Here is a 19172-nt window from a genome sequence, read left to right as displayed (position 1 = left end):
GCTTGCAGAACCGTTTTTACACAGGAGTGTCTGGTGAAATTAAATTATTTCCTAAAACATTTTAATATTTAATGAAAACTAAGATCAAACATTCCAAAACTAGTTTTGGAATGAACATGCAGTCTTCCAGGTAAAGACATAAGTTTCTGATCCAAAACATTCTTTTATTTTAACTTAGCAGCCAAGGACCATTGATCAAGAAAAAGGTTAAAGAGAATGTTTTCAGTCAAGATCAGCTCAAACATAGTGCAGTCCATGATGAAGCCCATTGTTTACAATTTCATGGAAAAGAGCAGATGTTATCAGAAAGAATTCTCTACTCGAGCATAGCCTCACATTGTTTCAGACTGAGAAACTCCAGGACCCTCATGTTTGTGCAGAACCACAAATGACAATCTTCTCTCCATGTCTGCTGTTATGTCTAAGTTAGAATGTGGGAAATAATCAAACAAAACCTCATATAATTGATGTATTTAACCAAGATCCTTCCACAAGGAAATGGGAAAATAAAAAGTGTAAAAAAAGGTAAGCTTTTATTAAACATGATTTAGGTTTAAAATGTCTTAACTACAGGTAAAAGCTAGAAATATTCCTTGATCAAAGGTCTTTGTTCACACTGCAGTCCAATCTGATTTGATTTTCAAATTCAAATGTTAGTAATGACTTTCCCAGTTGAAATCTTGCAAGTGATGAAACTTAGTTCAGACAACATTTCAAAGAATTTTAAACAAAAAACAAATCAAATCAGGATTTAATTTGGTTGCGCTAACCCATTAAAAACATCACAGAGGAGCTCAATCACTTTTAATACACAAACGTTTATTCAGCCAAACTAAGCAACATTATAATAAGAACAGATGTGACTGAGCAAGAGTGAACTTGACAGACCAGCACAAGTCTCAAGTTAAAAGACATGAATCACATTCCTCAGAAACTCTGCTACTACCTTTAATTTCACTGTGCTTGGTGACACGCCGTAAAAACAGAAACGTCTAATCCAAAGATCTAAAAGCGACACGTTTGACAGATTCTTTTTTTCGACATTTTTCTGTTCTTTAATAAGAAATAAATTTTAGACCACAGAATCTGTGGTACTGGTTTCAATCTACCAGAGAACATAAAAAAACGGACCAAGTCCTATAAACCATGAAATAGACAGATATAGGAGGAGAGAGTGCACATGTAAGGGTAGACATATTCACAGGAAGTAATCCAGCTCGTAGCGAACGAATGAGTTCTTCTCATCGTTGAAGACAAGAGGATAATGTGCGATCAGTGCGTCCTGGGAGCCGATATAGATGGAGTTGTAGATCTTCCAGTATACGTCACGCACTTTACGAGCAGGATGGAACAAACCCTATTGAGGGAGAAAAACCATTGCGCCATTAGACAAGTCTTCATAACTCAATGGAAAAACTATTACATGAATACCAAACAAATGTGCAGATTCCACGTACCTGTAAGCAATACTGCAGCATGCGGCAGGGACCAATCGCCACCCGCAGACCCTCGAGGGCCCCCATTACAGCTTGGATCACATGAGGAGACGTTTCAAAGACATTGGGCCAAACATAGTTGAGCAAATGATTGAGAGAATCTTCACAGCCAAAGCCATAAACTCCCAGAGACATATGCTGCACCACAGCACTGGCTGTTTGCCTGTGTACGAGATCCCTGCGACCGAGAGCAGAAATACAGGAGGTTAGAGTACTATTGAGAGCAATCTGCATGCAACTGTCTTGTGAAAGAAATAATCTACTTCCTTACCTATCCATCAGAGCATCCTCCAACAGAGGTGTGACAGCATAGATATAATCTTTGCCCATTTCACCAATGTACTCAAACAGGAAAGACAGAGACTTTAGGACACCGTTCTGAACATTAAGCTCAGGAACACGGTACTCATTCATCAATGCAGGAAGCACGGTGAATGGCGAACACGTCTCAGCCACGATAGCAATGGCTACTGTTGTGCACACACGGTTTTGACGCTCCTGCACCTTCAGATTGTTGAGCAGCGTGGCCAGCACATCATGAGGACTAGAGAATTAAGAACAGGACAAATTAAAATCAGACATTTTCATCCATGTAATGACAGATTCTGCATTATCAGAGAAGGATTTTACCCAATGGCCTTGGCGATGTAGCCGAAAGTGTTGACAGTAGCTCTACGGATGGCCTTCTTGTGGGCTTTCAACAACTCCAACAATTCAAAACAGATACGCATCCATTCCCTGGCAGACACGTACTCCGCACCCCTGGAATGGATAAGATGCGTTTAGGAGGCATTATTGACATTTTTCAAAAGTTCTTAAATTCTGTGAAGACCTATAGGACTGACCTGTCAGCGATTCTGCCCACTAGATCAATGCAGTTCTCCTGCACCTTCTCATGTCTGTTCTTCAAGATGGGAGTCAAACGTGGAAGCAGGTCTTTGATAGGTGGTGTCATCTTGTGCATACCTGAGAACAAGACATTTAAACATTTATTCAAAGTCAAAAGAACGCAAAGTAGAAACAATATTCAAATTTATTAAACGTTGATTAAAACAAAATGTGATGCACCAAAATAACTTCAACCAAATCTGAATTAAAGTTTCCATTTAGCCAAAAACCAATACCAATTTGTTTTAGACATTTGGGTAACTGAACTTGGTATTCTGTTCAGGATATTGTGTTTTCAGTTAATGAATTAAGAGTAAAGTTCCTCTGTGACAAGATGCCTCTCGATGTTTCAGTTGAACACATTTTAAATACTGCTACAGTCACGGTGAAGTGCATCCACAATGCTGACATGTTTAACTGTTGTAGCTTATCCACATTATGTGCACAAAATAGATGCTGAAAGTCAAAAAGCACCATCAGAAAGTGCACTAATTAATCATTACTCTTTGGGTCAATGATATCGGCCCCTCAAAATGATTTGTGATTTTTGCTGCTCTGGATGAATATTGTGCACATCACTAAAAACAAACATTGTGATCAAAGTTTAATCATTTGGATTAACGCATAACTGCTAGCAAGAACAACTCAAAGTGCTTTTGCTGACACTCACCAATGACATTGACGATAGCTTTAAGGGCTCCAAGAATGCTACCCAGCACTTCTGGGTATTCTTCTCCCAGATACTCATACAACACCACACCCAAATGGCCCATGAGCTTTTCCTAAAGGGAAATGTCAGAGCAGGATATATATTATTAAGCACGATAAGTAGTTTCATTTAACCAGTACAAGTATTTTCACATCTATAAATGAACATAAGGGCTTCCCTCACCTCTTGGCATGTCTTCATGACCACCGCTGTGCGAGAAATTAGGTCAGCAGCCTGTTGACGGACTTTGGCGGATTTGTTGTTGAGACGCCACAGCACTGTACCGCAGATCTGAGGCAAGTATGGTTTAACTCTCTTACCCAGAGCATTCACCACTGTACCGAAGCCATTCAGCATCACAGAGTCCTGGAGATACAGGCAAAATTACAAGTATTATAACTATATAAATTAGAAGATTAACGGAGCAGGATTGTTTAACTGCAGCAAAGTCTGAAACTCACCTCAGTGGTCTGTTCCTGAAAGGCGTACAGGATACCGTCAATAAGTTGCTCCTCCAGTTTATGATCGATGTCAGCAGCACCAAGGTTGCCCATGATTTTCTCAATGGTCTCCATCACCATCTTTCTGTACTGTTCAGCTTCATCCTTCAAGTCATCCACGATACGGGAGATAATCTCAGCTGCGCCTACCTTATTGGCCAGCTCCACTGTAGTGTCCACTAACTGTAAAGTGGATAAAAAGACAAATAAAGTTAAATGTGTATTGATCATGGTTAGTTGCTCCTAATTAGGTGTTGATCTCACAAACCTGTCTGTAGTTGCGCCTATCCAACGCCATTCGGTGCTGCCAGAAATGTTTAAAGAATGGGGGCAAGATCTCTGTTTTAATGTAATTGGCTTCCACACCATCAGTGCCACAGCACTGCTTCACCACCTACAATATATAAGAAAAAAGGTTAGCTTAAAATGTCCAGAAAGATCATGTTTTTAATACTTCTGAACCTTTTTTTCCTGACGCACCTTGAGGACAATCTTCTTCATCTCCTCGTCAGGAGACTGGAACTCTCGGATGAGGATAAGCATCACTTCTCTGGTGTAATAGTTGGCATATTCAGCATCCATAAGAGGAATCAAGTATCCAATAGCTTTCAAGAAAGCAGCAAGACCCTGAGAAGACAAATAATAGTGTTGAAAACATTTACTAAAAATAATCCTTGTTTCAACCCAAAAACTAAGTTTGAAAGCAAACTTACGGTACAAAAAAAACTAAATTACTTAAATTTACCATTGATCAAAATACATGCTCACCTTGCCTCTGTGTTGCCTGATACCTTTCCAAAGAGGTTTCAGCACAGAATCAAAGGACTCGATACCGTACGGCGTAGCAGCTTCAGCCAGGGCAGCGATAGCCAGAGCACTGATGGTTCGTACTTTCTGCTGCTCATCCACGAGACCTGAGGGAAACAACGGATTGAGACTGGCCCATATAGCAGACAATGTTAAAGAATTTTGGTACACCCACGGACAGACTTCACCACAAGGCCATACTAACCATGCTCGATAATCTCCACCAAGCTGCGGAGATGGGGCAGGATAGCACAGCCCATGAGAATAGCGATCTGCTGTACGATCTTGATGCCTGTGTGACGAGCCTGCCAGGATTTCTTGCTCTTGCAAACAGCCTTGAGGAAAGGCAGGAGAGATGGAATGCCCAGGGCAGACGCCACGACGGCAAAAGCACGAGCTGTCGTATTTCTCACATACTCGTCCATGTTGTCAATGTCAGGCCTCATGGTGGAGATCATGGTGGCCAGACCGGCAGCCTGTGAAAGAAATGTAGATTTGATTAAATCATTAAATCAAGATATGTTAATCAACCAGAGATGATATTTGCTATTTGAAGTCAACCATCTTACCTTTGCCAAGTTGGAGATGATCTCTCTACCCTCTACTCTAGCATAGTAATCTTCATCAATCAGCAAAGGCTCAATCACCACAAGAATCTGCAAGAACATCCAGGTACGTTAGAAAAAAAGTGAAAAGGAATACATTTATCCTCTCATATTTTAAAATTGATGCTTACAGGTAACTCAGACTTACCTTGTGGACATATGGTCGAACCAAGTCGTCAAGTTTGTAGAGAATACGATCGATGACTTTCACCAACAGATGACGCTCTTGGTCCTCCAGTGTAGGAGACATCAGCAGTGGCAGGATCTGGTTAAATAGGGGTCCTGCACCAAACTCTCTGGCCTTATCTGTGATTTGACGAAGAGCAGCCTGAAATGAGAATGCTGGTTAGAGATCATATTTGAAAAATTACATTACAGTCCACCAAGTTTGAGAAAGTTTACTAACCTTTCTCATGGGAGGTGTTCCATTCTTGATCTTCAGAAGAAGCTTCATGATCTTGCGCTCCTTCTGTTCTTCTGGACTGAGGGTGGACTCATCAACTTCAACCTGCAAACAGAGATGGGATAATCAGTCAAAAAAATAAAGTAATATTTTTTTATAATATTTAATTTGTTTTTATTACTACTATTTTTACTTAAATTAATACTAAACTTAATTAATAATAAAAACATTACGACATTTTTAAAAATATCCCAATATTGTACAGGAGATATCCCTGGTGCACATGTGACTCACCAGCAGTTTGTCAAAGTACTGGATGTCATCTGGCTTGAGGAAAGGCAGGTTTCCAGAGGGCTGGTCATTGACTTGTTTCATAGATCTGTCCTCTGTTTGCATATGGAAGCCAGTCATTCCTCCGATGGGGGTGGGAGTGGCAGCTAACTTGCGTGCAGGGGTGCGGATGGGCACATAGCCTGCTGGTGGGGGCAGTACCTGGAAGAATTGGCAAATGAAAATCAGGAATGTCAATAAATTAATTTTTAGACAGAAACAAAAAGTGTCCTGTATATGTTAATATAATTACATACTTTGTATCCTTCTGGAAACATGGCATCAAGTTCATCATCAGTCAATGGGCGGTTCCTCTCATCAATCTCTCGCTCCCAGCGCCAAGCCTGCAGCTGTTCTGGGGTCATGCTCATCAGGTGACCTGCAAACATAGAAAACTTTACAGCAACATCCACAAATTGGTGCAGAAATCATCATTACATTCAACAACAATAGAAATAAACAACAGCATTTGTCCAGTACCTGGAGTGGGCGTGGCCATATTCATGGCAGGTGTTCCCAGAGGGGTTTTTCCAGGGGTAAGCAGAGGAGTTGAAGAGCCCATCTGACTGGCTGGTGTTTCATCCCATCTTGACTTCCTCTTGCTTGCACCCGGGGTGGGTGTCTCACCCACTGACTCATCTCCTCTATCTGTACGTGGAGTCTCAGCCCAGCCACTGCCATGACCAGGTGTCTCTGAAACACAGAATAAAACAACTTAAAATCACTCTGCTTTACATCTACTATTAGAAAATACAAAAAAAATGGACAAAATAAAAGACCTCTCTCAGTCTTTGGTGTCTCATCCCAGCGGTTCTTGCGCACACTGGAAGAGGCGCCTCCATGTCCGGGAGTAGCATGTCCGGGAGTGTCTCGACCAGGAGTGGCAGCTCCGGCTGGGGTGTGACTCGGTGTGGGCTCCCACATACGGGTGCTCGGGGTGGCTCCTGGGGTCTCGCTACCTTTGGCACGGCCAGGTGTCTCGTCCCAACGACTGTTGGAAGGCGTGTGTCCCGGTGTATGTCCGGGTGTCTGGGTACAGAGAAGATCATGATTAGAAATATTCCTGGGTAAGAGGCCTTGTGCTAATGTTTTTTAGGCTGCAACAACTAATTGATAAAACCCATAAATCGATAATGAAAAACAAAAACAAAATTACAAATTTAATTTAATCATGTCTGCATGCTGTGCACAAAAAAACATCCACCACTCACATATTACAGTAGTGAATAATGCATTTGTATGTACACAACACATCTGAAATACAGTGAAGGAAACAGTGCTGTGGGAAAAGTGCATGAACCAAGTTACCCAAATATGAGAATGCTTTATATTATGTGCTTTAAACTCGTAAACATATGTTTTACAGACTGATTGCAATACGTTGCAGCCCTGATATTGTTAGAAATAACAGACTCACGTCAGAAGACCCATCTGCCTGGTCCCAACTGGACACTTTTTTGGGTGTGGAGTTGCTGGGGGTTTGGTCGGCTGTCTGGTCCCAGCGACGTTTGCGTTTGGCCACAGCAGCCTGAGCAGCAGCAGAGCCGTTCACTGCTTTCAGCTCTCCAGATTTTGCTTTCTCTACCATCTGCAGCCTGATCTCTCTCTGGAGAAAGTAACATGAAAGGTTTTAGTCAAAGGAAAATGTCTCAATTTAACTTAAGGTTCTTATGAATTTTTTCAATCAGCAACATCTTATAAACCAGCGTTTCACTAGAAGACAAGCACACGGACGTAGAGAAACATTCACCTCTTCTTTGGACAGATGCTGCTCCTTCATAACATCCATGTACGTCCTGACCTGCATCTTGGGGTCCGGTGTTTTGCCCCCTATGCGAAAGAGCACCAACAAGATGCGAGACCGTCAGTCAAGTGAGTCTCAAAACCAGTGTTTTCACACACAAAGCACTACAGTCAACTGTCCCTGAATAGATGGCCTTAATGTTTAAATTACTGTCCTCTCATAACACAAAACAACCCTAGACAATAAAAGCTAAGCACTCTTTACAGTCATACATTAAGAACAGGCAGGTACAAAGAGGTTTCTGTTGCTTTTAAGAGGAGATAAGGAGAGGATATAGCCATCACTGATGCAGGGTCCTGGGCTGCGCTCTCCAGAATACGTACACTTTCAGTGCCAAGGGTCCCTCTGCAGTCAGACTTCAACCGGCAGAAAAGAAGCCTAGAAAATTTCTCTTTACCATTAGTAACACTTTGGAAAAGGGTTTGAACTCACACACACAATTGCATACCACCTGTTCTGTTCTTGTCACTCATTTATAAACAAAAAAGGGAAAAAAACCTTGTAGTATTCCAAAACCGACTTCTAAAATAATTTATTTTACTATACGTGTTGCAGCCAGAGACACTGAACACTTTGGGGAATTCTAATCAAATCTTTAAAAAATAAATCAGAAACAAATTAAGGACTTAAAATGCACACTTGTGTGCATAATTGTGCATCTGGTTTCATTAAAAAAAATAAAGCTATGATGAATTGGTTTTTAAAAAAGTTGAAATGAGAAGGGAGGACATGAAGTTGAGAAAATTGTCCTTGATGAGGCTTTAAAAATGACATAACTTCATAAAAGAAAAAAAAAAAGAGGTTTTGTGAAACCATGGTGGATTCCCCTTAAAGGCCCTCTGGCCTCACACCAAAGCAAAACTACCAACTATGGTCTTGATTTATCTGATAAACACGCTTCTTTTTGTTGACCATAACCTACACAGGACGAGTTGCTGCACCCTTAAGAGAGTGCAGACAGGACTGGCATAGCAGTACTGCTGTAGGAGAGAAATTAAGGACAGTTAGTATGGGCCTGTGGAATCTTGGTACACAGATTCTTCAATAGATATATCTCTATTTTATGATAATAAAATAGAAATATATTTACACAACAGTTTTGTAAAGCTTCCTTTATCTGGGACTACATGCAAGATGATCCAGAATCAATTCCCTCCTATAATCTGATCCTGAATGTTGCCGTTTTGAGAGTGTGTAGCTTGCTAATTTGTAACAGTATGAGCACCCACAGGCCATAGGTTTAAATATTCTAAATTAGCTGGAAAACATTTCATTGGATGTTCAGTTTGGCTTTTTAACACTACAACCGGTAAACAGTTAATTTTAAAGTTTTTCCACAGGTGGCTCAAGTTTATTTAGAGTTCCACTCTTGTTTGGAAAAAAAAAAAAATTACACAGAAAAAAACTGACTTTGACACATCAGGGGTTTCTAGCAAACATTCCATTGGGCAAATATCTAGAATATATTATTAAGGAACAAGAGAAAGCGGAAAAGAAAACTGTAACTGCACAACCACAGTATGCTGCAGCCTCTTGTAATAATAAACTTTTTACTTGTACTTCAAAGTGTCTTTGTTGGAGGTGCCTGACTATTATATTGCCTGTTTCACACAAAAAAATACATTAACCCTTCGAACAACACACCTACCTGCAACCTATGCCTTGATGGGACAGATGACACCACCCAACCAACTGTCCCCCAAAACCTTTGCTGCCCAACTCATTTATAGCCATTAATCCATCATAATTAATTCTCAATGCATTCCATTAAATGATCTGTGTCTTCCTGAGACAGTCTTACAGGTCAGTTGAGTCCAGGGAGCAAGCTGTTGGGTGGTGTTCGAAGGGTTAAGCAGCAAAAAGACCAGTCTGGACCGGAACTTCATGGGCAGAGTAAATACTGATCGGCATGGACAGATAAATTAAACAGAGGAGAACGATGGTGTGAAATTTACCATCAGCAAATGGGTCGTGGCGCTCTGGGGAGATGATCATCTTTTGTCTGCGTTTCTTGTACTCGTCCTCACGGTCCGAAATCTTCTGTGGTCTGTGTTCAGCAAAGGGATCATACTGCAGGGTGGGCAAAACAGAGAATATTGTATAATCACAGTTTTCTTCTATATCCTACAACAAATGCATTTGGGAAATACATAACGTGACGTTTTATTGAAAACTTCACAAAACTAAACAAAAAGAATATTGGAACTTGAAAATGGAAAATCTGTCCATTACCTGCTCATCTGACTGAGGAATGGAATTGAGTATTGCAACCGGTGCATGATAACCTGGTTTCTTCTGTCCAAGCAGACTAGTGGAAGAATCTTCATCATCATCCTGAAATAAAAAAAATCATAGGGATCAGAAACACCACCATGCAGTACTTACACATTCTGACATGGGTTCTTTTAAAACAACTAAAAGCATTTTGTCATCGCTTACTTCTTCCTGCTCGTTGGCAGCAATTGAAGTCACATATCCGGCAAAACGGCTGTCACTGCCTCCGTAGATCTCCTGGTCATAATATCCAGTGGAATCAAGCCCGACACCCTGGTCAGCTCCCTCTGCCAGGGCGGCTTTCATCCCCTGGATTTCCAGGATCTGAGCCTCTATGTCTAAGAAAAAAACAGAAATAAAAACAGATCAGCACCCAAAAATACCTACAAACTGCTTACAACTATATATAACCATCAAGAGAGACATAATTTCTTTGATATATATATATATATATATATATATATATATATATATATATATAGAGAGAGAGAGAGAGAGAGAGAGAGAGAGAGAGAGAGATAGAGAGAGATGCATACACACTTAGCAATCTTGTAATATAGACAAGAGTGCGTAAACATGTATATTGTGTTGTTCATTTTACATAATATAAGATCCATGCGTTTTACATAAGCGCAGTACATTACTGGACAGTGAATACAACTCATATTTCTACGAAGTGCTAGAAATAACCACACTCAATTAAAACCTCTATGAAGAGATTAGATAATGGGACAAGTTTTGTTCTGTGTTTGCAACGCCATTTTGGTTTCAGTACATCGGTGTTTAACCAGTACATTTTAACATTTACACAATAAAGGCAAATAGCATAATAGGCAATACGCATTTCTGCAAATGAATGTTAGAATTAACTCTGCAATAAACCACGATACAAATCTCCAGATGGAGGATTAGTTGATATGTCTCATGTGCGCCACGGCCAGGTTTAAATCAACGATCAGACGCCATATTCTATTCACCGCCTCACACAGGTCTAATTCGGCTTAATTATCGCTAATTCCACTTCTTGAGACTAGAAATAGCACCCCAAATACAATCCATGTGTATGAACAACAAAATGCGATATATTCATAAGAAAAAATTGAACAAATTTACCGTCGTGTGTTTTGGCGATCTGCGCCATTTTCGAGCTGTTGTGTGCGCCTCAGTACCGGAAGGCCTTTGACTGCACATCCGACTCTGCGGTCACAAGAACGCGCATGCGCAGAGCACGAGCACTAGACGTCATCACAGCTGGCAAATGTCAACAAGAACCCCCCGCTCTGCTTGAGAAATGTAGCCATAGTGTAGATTTTGGGAGATTTCTTTGTGCGTACATTTTAGACTCTAAGATATAGATTATCAAGATAAAGTGCAATGAAGCTATTTATAATAACACACCTTAATTGATGAAATACTTATGTGGCAAAGACCACACTTTATTCCGAGGAATGTCATCAGGACATGCAACTTTTGATCTCTTTCTAAAAATAGCCGTTCTAAAAAGCTTTTAGAAACTTATTCTAAACAAAAGGATTATATAAAATGCATGTATTGTTTCAAATTGATATGTTACACAACCATCAAATGAGGCAGAGATCCAACTACAGTTTGAAAAAGCATTATTTAGAATAAAGAATAGCGTCCATTTCCATAGAAAATCGTGTGGAGTAACGTTAACTGGAATTTGAAAAACTGAATAATATAACAAATATAAAAATTTAGCATTTACTGATATAAACCAAATAATGGCATTAGTCTGGATCTGGAAGAAATACATAATATACAATATACATTTATTTTAAATATTCTACTTATTCTAAATTAATAAAGGTGAGGTCAGAGATCAACCGCCAGGCAATGACCATTTTCTTATCAAAATTTGATAGCTTAAAGGGAAATTTAGAGATAAACTACTTTGGAAAATAATACATCATTGGAAAAAGTGTTCCAAATTGGATCAGGGCTAACTTATATTGTATCAATTTCATTGATGTATGACAAGCAGTCTAAGTCAATGTAGTTCAGTAGTATTTTTATAACAGCTATAATACGGGACAGACATGAGGGGTGAATACAGGTTGAATTGGGACACTTTTTCCAAGTCATCTCAATGGCAAAAAAGTGTCCCAATAAAATCACTCTGAATTCACCCCTATGCATTTTAAATTAAAGGCATTTTTCCTCAAATGTATTCGTTTAAACGTATTCGTCTTTTTAAAACTTATTAGTGATTTTACATTGTGTCCTCAAACAAATTTAGCTGTAACCTTTACTAACTATGCACTGTAGGTCGCGCAGTCTGGGCAACCCAATCCTGCATCCCGTGACAATTCTGCGCACGCAAACCCTCTGCACAATTAAAATACTGACGTCAGTAGTTTCACTATGTGACGGACGGAAAACTCAACCAATCCGAATTCAAGAAAAACAGCTTCAGCCAATGAGATCCCAGGGAGGGTGTCTGAGAAGGCTGGTCTTCGAGACGGGAAAAAAAGATTTCTCGACGGGAGGAGGCGAAAAAGAGGTGAAGTGAAGATGGCGAGAGGCTCCCGGTGTTTGAGGAGAGCGGTGGCGGAATGTATCAGAAACTTACCTTCCACAACCAGTCGAGAAACACCGGGCAGGAATGGAGTGAGGTAAATAACGACGGTTTAGTGTTTCGAACGGCCTGTGTGCGGTTATGTGAAGATCGAAGTGACTATTGAAATAACTCGCGAGCTGCTGACGATAGTTGGACGGTTAGTTTCGCTCTTACAAGCGGATACAATTTAAGGCCAACTTGACATTTGTGTTAATAAAACCTTTATGTATTGTCCAACAATGTATTCATGCATTTGACGTACTCAAATAAATGTGTAAAAACCACACTAACTTTAGGAGGAAGGGTGGGAGGGAGTCACATATCTGGTTGCCAGATAAGTGACAGCGGCAAGGTTAAGATATTATGTAATTGACCAGGTGTATCTAACAAGAGCTTTTCTCATTTTGGAATAAATGATTATCAACTGCATGCAGCGGGTGTTTATTCGAGTGTATTTATTTTATTAATATAGCTTCAAGTTCAGATGCAGCCAAATGCTTTTAAGGGGAAACAACAAAAAGTGTGATTTTTTTTTTGGGGGGGGGGGGGGAATCTGGTCACCAGCTGCATACAGTTAGTGTTAGTTAAGATTTAATTATTATACAATATAGCAGCATATCAGATGCAATCACTTTTTTTTTTTTATTGGGGAAATAAACTTTTGGCAACCCACCATGTAACTAAATATATAGTGCAACAATGATTTAATTAGTAATTCTTTCCGGACACCTTTGCAGGTTTACAGAATTCTGCAGAATATGTGACGTCACAATTTGGCCAGGGACGTTGTGTACCCATACCAACTGCTGGGCAGCTTAGTGCCATAACTGCTTGGCATAAGGCCATCTGAAGTTTCTGCTCTGTCAATATCTGCTGTCACAGTTACGCATTGCTTGACAGCTCTCGGCAGCACTTGCGCCGACATGAATGAATTTGGGTGCCGGTCTCTCCATTGAGGAGATATTGTGCCTTTTTTAGAGCAAAGTCCCATCCCCTTGCGTTTCAGATATGTGTACGTGATTGATCTGGCGTACATCGGACACATCTTAATGGAATGGGTTGTTACTACTGCCCTTGACTTGGTTATAGTGGTCAGTGATCTCTTGTGATTTATGTCTTGACATTCCTTTAACCATGCTCCCAGTCCCATGGTGTGAATGCACAACTCCAAAAGGTTTTATAGTTAATGATGAACAGTTTGAATCAAGAAGTACACTTTTTTTTTCTTCTTTTTTTTCTAGTACACAACTGCTTTATGCAGCTTGTATTGAGAATTGCTTGTGTGGTCTAATTTGTAAGGCTGGTAGCATCACAGTTGGCATTTTTAAGCCCCTCATTAACATTTCAGAAGCTTGCCATTCAAAGTCTTTGTAAATTAAATTATCCAGTGCATAACAATTAAAACAATACCGGAATCTCTTAAATGCTAAATTTTTACACACAATTGCATACAAAATTTGCATAAATAAGTCATGATAGAGCATTGTACGTAAACTCTGTGCAACCTCATCTAGGCTACACGTACTTGTCACATGCCGTTTGCATTTTGGAAAGGTTGTTGACAGCTGTTTACCATTTTTTTTGTACATTTTAGTTACAAAAGTAACAACAAAGAGTCCATAATTGTAATTTATTAACAATTATTCAGGTGTTTGCTAGGGATACCTCAAGTAAATTAGTAATGCTGAGATGGACATCACTGAAAGTGTTTCAGTGTGTTTATTCAATTAAGGATTCATCAGCCCTTTAGCTCATAAGTTAGTGAATCTTGAAATGATTTTTTTAAAAGAGCTGGCTTCTGAGAGTTGTTTTATGAATTGGACTACATTGGTTGTGCTATAAGTATGCGTGCGGCCCACAAGGACAACTCAATTTTAGAGTAGTTATTGGGATTTCGCATATTATTGTGATTAGATTAAAGATAACGAGCAACTGTTTTCACTATTCTTAATTCTTGATTGAGAGTCCAAATCTTGTTAATTGCAAACAGCTATCTATGTTGCTCATACGTTCTCTCCACTCTTATCTGACTCAGGAGTCGTCTGCTATCTTGACACATCCAACAAACAGATAGTCCCTGAATTATCACGCTAACAAAGTCTGTGTATAGGTACTGAGTATGATTTTGCTGAATGACACACTTTCACCCTGTTTTGTCAACAGATATCTGTCTTCATGTGGAATTCTGATGACCAGAGTGCCTCCCCTCTTCAGGGCTGTGTCAGGTCGTACTGTGGTGGCTCCTGCCAGGAGCTTCTTCAACTTCTCAGAGTCCTTCAACAAGAGGAAGGAGTACTCTGAAAGACGTATTATTGGGTATGTTCCCAACCAAGTTTGATATGGTGCATGATCTGTTGCTATTTTTTATTGAGGTCCGTGATTACGTTAGCCCCAGTGTTCCTGCAAAGATTGTTTATGTAACAGGGCATGGGAATATTTATTGTGTCAGCTTTCTAGGTATCTGGGGTTATTGGAGTATGGATCTGTTCTGGTTATCTCACGTCATCACAAGTTACTTAGGAACCGCTTCTGACAACCGATGCCTGACATTTTAGAGCAGAGGATCAGCTGTCCTGCAGAATAGTGCCCCAGCACTAATGCAGCACATGAACACATACTTAATTTGAAGAAGAACTTGTCTGCAGCGTATGACACAGGACAGGACACACTACATCCGCCATGTTGGCATCCTCCTTTGACCCATGTGCTCTTTGACCTATGACATACTAACAATAACCTAAACAATTCACTTCAGTGTTACTCATACTTGAAAAGAGACACCTAGCTCACAAGCCCCCCTCAGACTTACATTTCAGATTCAGATTAGATCTATCTACCTTCCCATGACCAGTCTAGATTCAGACTAGATTCTACAGGAAGGTGGTTCTCCTGAGACATACTATTGGTATCCAGAAAGCTGTAAGGAGTGAGCCATGAGAATCACCATTGTACCCTTGCATTGAACCATACATTGCTTCAGGGCAAGTCAATGTAATAAATCTACCATTAGTAGCTTTGGATAAAAGCATGTGCTAAATGATTATGTGAATATCCAGGAACAAAACTGAGCACCTGTGTTGTAAGAGCGTTTTAAAAAGAATCATATTGGTCGGATTGTGGCTTACAAGCAAATGGTGTGGGACTTGAGTTATTTCTCTGAACATTTTATTTGATCTTTCATCTTTAACTTGAAGGTAAGCTTCAAACCTAAGATGTCCCCACTTTTACCTCTGATGGACCCTGTGTACAAAAAAGTGACTGTAAACAAACAGTGTTTGACCTTTCTTCTGTCTTGATTCCATTCTGCAGTGACGTTCAGCATGACTCAATCCCACACTGATATGTGCCTCAATATCTGATTGGTTGTCTGAATCGACCATCAGAAACAAGTTTCAGTGACGGCACTAAATCCATCTTCGTCTTTAGCAACAACCTTTTGTTTGGGTCACACCTATATGGTGATGAGTTATATTTAAATCATACAATCTCCTTTGCAGTGAGGTTATGAGCTGCCATGCCGATATTGTAAGATTTATAGGAAAGGTCATCGCACTCTTCAGACTATAACTGTAGATTCTGTGGTGTGACGTAATGACTAAAGGAGCTCAGGGCGGGTAATCAGACAGTTTATGAGCTATCACCATTGTGACCTTGAGCACTTAACCCTGGATTACTCCACTGTATTCGGTGTACTGTAAGTCACTTTGAGTTAAAGTGTCTGCCAAATTACGTAGAAAGAGATCTACCAAAATAAAAGCAAATCAATTGGTGTAATTTACACAGAGCATTATTGTATTATCTTGGCTAACTGTCTTTTCTATGGCATGTAGGTACTCAATGCAGGAAATGTATGAAGTTGTGGCCAAGGTAGAAGATTACCTGCTGTTCGTGCCCTGGTGCAAGCGTTCAGACGTCGTATTCCGCCGCACGGGATTTTGCAAGGCCAAGCTGACTGTGGGCTTCCCTCCTGTGGTAGAAAACTACACCTCTCTCATTACTACAGTCCGCCCTCATTTGGTGAAGGTATGTACATCTTCGTTTTTCTTTAATATAGATCTATTGTATGAATTAATGGCAGTGATTTAGTGGCATATACAGTGTTATCAGACTTTGTTAATCAAGTGTGTGAGCTTCAAGTCATTTCTGACTTCTTCTGCTCTCAAGGCATCTTGCTCTGATGGAAAACTTTTCAATAGCCTTGAGACGGTGTGGCGCTTCAGTCCTGGTCTTCCTGGCTACCCCCGAACATGCACCCTTGACTTTGCTGTGAGTATTACCAACAGAAACTGGTTTATCGTCCTCAGGTTAAGCTGCACTTTTTGTTGTTGAATGTTTTTGAAACTGAAGTTCTCTCAGCATATGTAGATAAAACAGAAGAATATAACTAAACCTTTTTAGCAGTCTTAATGTTAAAGATTACATAAACACTAAATATACTTAAGTCTGAAGTATATTTAGGGGATTTTGCAAAGACTGCTGTTTTATCATTGCTCATACTTAAAGGAATATTTAAGAAATGAAAGTTGTGTCGTCATTTATTCATCCACATGTCATCCCAAGCCCTTAAGTCTATTGAATATTGAAAGTTTGTTAAACCAAAACACTTCAGACACTGTTGCTTTATGTGATGATCATATTTACTTTCGGACTTTTTTCACATACAAACTGTGATCAACACATACATGAAGCTTATCAAATATGGTAAACAGAACTGGTTCTTGTGTGTCAAGCAAGTACATTTCAGCTTGCTCAAGAAGTCCCATTCTCCTTCTCTTGTATTTCAGAAAAGTCTTAAAATAAAGAGTTTCGGACCTTGAACCAGCTTTGAGATGAGTTATAACATTTATGAATTACAACATTTGATAACATTTGATTCAAACCAGGAATTGAAAATCAGTGGGGAAAAAAGATTGTACTTGGCTCCTATTAAGAGGAAATGAAACATCTATTCATCCCATAAAGCACTGCGAAAAATGTAAATTAATCAGTTTGTTTTTATAATGGTATCCTACAAATATTCATAATGGTGGCTTTGCTGCAACGCTGAAACAAGATTCACCAATCAGTTTAATTGCTTCTGGTGTTTGACTGCTAAACATTTTTGTCATCACAATGACTTTTACACAAGCTTGTACCATAATTTAACAAACTAAGAGCTTATGTTAGGTCTCTCTTAGAAGGTTTATGGGTTTAACTTAAGGAACCCGACTTGTGAGCTTTATAAATGGTGACGTGGGACTGTCTTTGATTCGCTGCTTCTTTCTGTTCCTAGATTTCCTTCGAGTTCCGCTCGCTCCTGCATTCTCAGTTGGCCACCGTTTTCTTCGACGAGGTCGTGAAGCAGATGGTGTCAGCCTTCGAGCGGCGGGCGGCCAATCAGTTTGGCCCAGAGACACAGATCCCACGTGAACTCATGTTCCATGAGATCCACCACACGTAGTTCATTCCACATCTTCAGACGGATGGGGAGGGGGTGTCGTTCAGGGAACTGGGGGTTTTATTGAACGCATACATTTAGAGTATTATAAAGACAGTCGGGAGAGCGGGAAAGCTGTCTGCCTGAATATCGTCAGTGCCTGGTCCAAACAAAACGGTTGACTTAAAACATTTAATGCTAAAAAACATGGCTGGATCTTTTTATGGGGGCTTGATTGTCCCCACTGTGCCCTGCCCCACTACCTCCATGTAAACTTTTTTAAAACCCGCTGTCAATATGGCGCCAGGAGCCGTATTTTTTATATGAGGACCTTGACATGGTTTTAAAAACAGCTGCCAAAAACCATAATGGCAGTAGTCAAAGATCATGGGTTTCTTCGAAAAGACATTATTTTGAGGTATTTGAAAGTGCATTATGGAAAGATTGTCCCTCACGTTACACAGTTTATGTGACAGGTGAGTGATGTATTTATTTAAAAGCTTTTAGGTGATCCTTTAAGATTTCAAGAAAGGGACGAGGAGACTCGACTTGAGTGCATACGTCACGTGCAGAAGACTGACAGTTACTGCAGGCAAATGCACATAAAGAGCTATCAGGGTATCAAGGCCGCACACCGGACTCAGGTCTGTTGTATTCTTGCATACCAGCACAAATAAAGGCTTGAAAAACAAACGCTGAGAGGCTGACAAAAAAAAACACTGCCTTGCGTTATACAAATTTGTGCAGTTTATTACTGGCAGTAGCGCTCCAGTTCACTCCTCCCGTGGAAGTGAAATCTCATGATTTTAAGTGTCCATACTAAAGACTGCTTTTCTCTTCTAGAGGTGTGCAATATATTTGTATGTGGTTTTTAACAGACTGCTCACCCATCTACGATATCCACTGCTTTTAAAAGGGCCCAAACTCTGGGAACAGAGCGTACCGAATCTTTCCCAGAGCTCTCATCAGATTGTAGTGAGGTATCCGTCGCCACCGACCTTTGAAGATTCCAATCCACACCCTGCTCACATCCTCATGATTACTGCTTTTTTTACAGAGAAAGTTACATATTATTTATCCTTATCTTAAATACATGTATGCGTGTAATCCGTGTATCCTATATTTATTTTGGTTATGGGTTAACCACGTGTACATATCTGAATTAAGACCACAGACTAAACTTTAGTGCGCAACTGAGCTACAAAAAAAACAAAAGAATAATCTTTTTTTTTCTTCATTTCTTTATTTCTGGGATATCTTTTTTTGTTTGTTTTAATTGAGGTGTTTTAATGAGTGTGTTGTGGGTGCATATATATCCTGCCTGCATGGTTTATAAACTATTTTTATATGTAAAACCTA

The 19172-nt window shown here is 39.9% G+C and overlaps 2 protein-coding genes across 7 annotated transcripts; one reads left to right on the top strand and one right to left on the bottom strand.

Moving 5' to 3' along the window:
- Nucleotides 1-456: 456 nt before the first annotated feature.
- Nucleotides 457-11020, bottom strand: LOC308692882 (splicing factor 3B subunit 1). 6 transcript variants are annotated; one of them, XM_081369356.1, is made up of 25 exons: nucleotides 10930-11020; nucleotides 9982-10154; nucleotides 9775-9876; nucleotides 9498-9612; nucleotides 7489-7568; nucleotides 7156-7344; nucleotides 6518-6767; nucleotides 6219-6431; nucleotides 5996-6117; nucleotides 5703-5900; nucleotides 5412-5513; nucleotides 5154-5333; nucleotides 4970-5056; nucleotides 4606-4876; nucleotides 4362-4507; nucleotides 4074-4220; nucleotides 3862-3987; nucleotides 3555-3776; nucleotides 3277-3459; nucleotides 3055-3166; nucleotides 2342-2462; nucleotides 2127-2258; nucleotides 1768-2040; nucleotides 1458-1674; nucleotides 457-1357 (listed from the first exon to the last, which is right to left on the bottom strand). In XM_081369356.1, the coding sequence occupies exons 1-25, from the start codon at nucleotides 10955-10957 to the stop codon at nucleotides 1199-1201; spliced, it is 3948 nt and encodes a 1315-aa protein (XP_081225482.1). In that variant the 5' UTR covers nucleotides 10958-11020; the 3' UTR covers nucleotides 457-1198. The 6 variants fall into 6 exon arrangements, 5 of the variants coding, with proteins under 5 accessions (XP_081225482.1, XP_081225484.1, XP_081225483.1 ...); XM_081369358.1 differs by lacking the exons at nucleotides 9775-9876; nucleotides 9982-10154; nucleotides 10930-11020 and adding an exon at nucleotides 7866-7920 and having other exon boundaries at nucleotides 9498-9516; XM_081369357.1 differs by lacking the exons at nucleotides 9498-9612; nucleotides 9775-9876; nucleotides 9982-10154; nucleotides 10930-11020 and adding an exon at nucleotides 7866-8542.
- A 1283-nt stretch (nucleotides 11021-12303) lies between these two features.
- Nucleotides 12304-19172, top strand: LOC308692673 (coenzyme Q-binding protein COQ10 homolog B, mitochondrial). The gene is made up of 5 exons (XM_081368909.1): nucleotides 12304-12452; nucleotides 14561-14713; nucleotides 16228-16420; nucleotides 16562-16663; nucleotides 17670-19172. Exons 1-5 carry the CDS (start codon nucleotides 12352-12354, stop codon nucleotides 17835-17837), a joined length of 717 nt encoding a protein of 238 aa, XP_081225035.1. The 5' UTR covers nucleotides 12304-12351; the 3' UTR covers nucleotides 17838-19172.

Source organism: Scardinius erythrophthalmus, assembly GCF_964197995.2.
Source record: "Scardinius erythrophthalmus genome assembly, chromosome: 6".
In the NCBI taxonomy this organism is placed as follows: domain Eukaryota; kingdom Metazoa; phylum Chordata; class Actinopteri; order Cypriniformes; family Leuciscidae; genus Scardinius; species Scardinius erythrophthalmus.
This window is presented reverse-complemented; position numbering and strand designations above follow the sequence as displayed.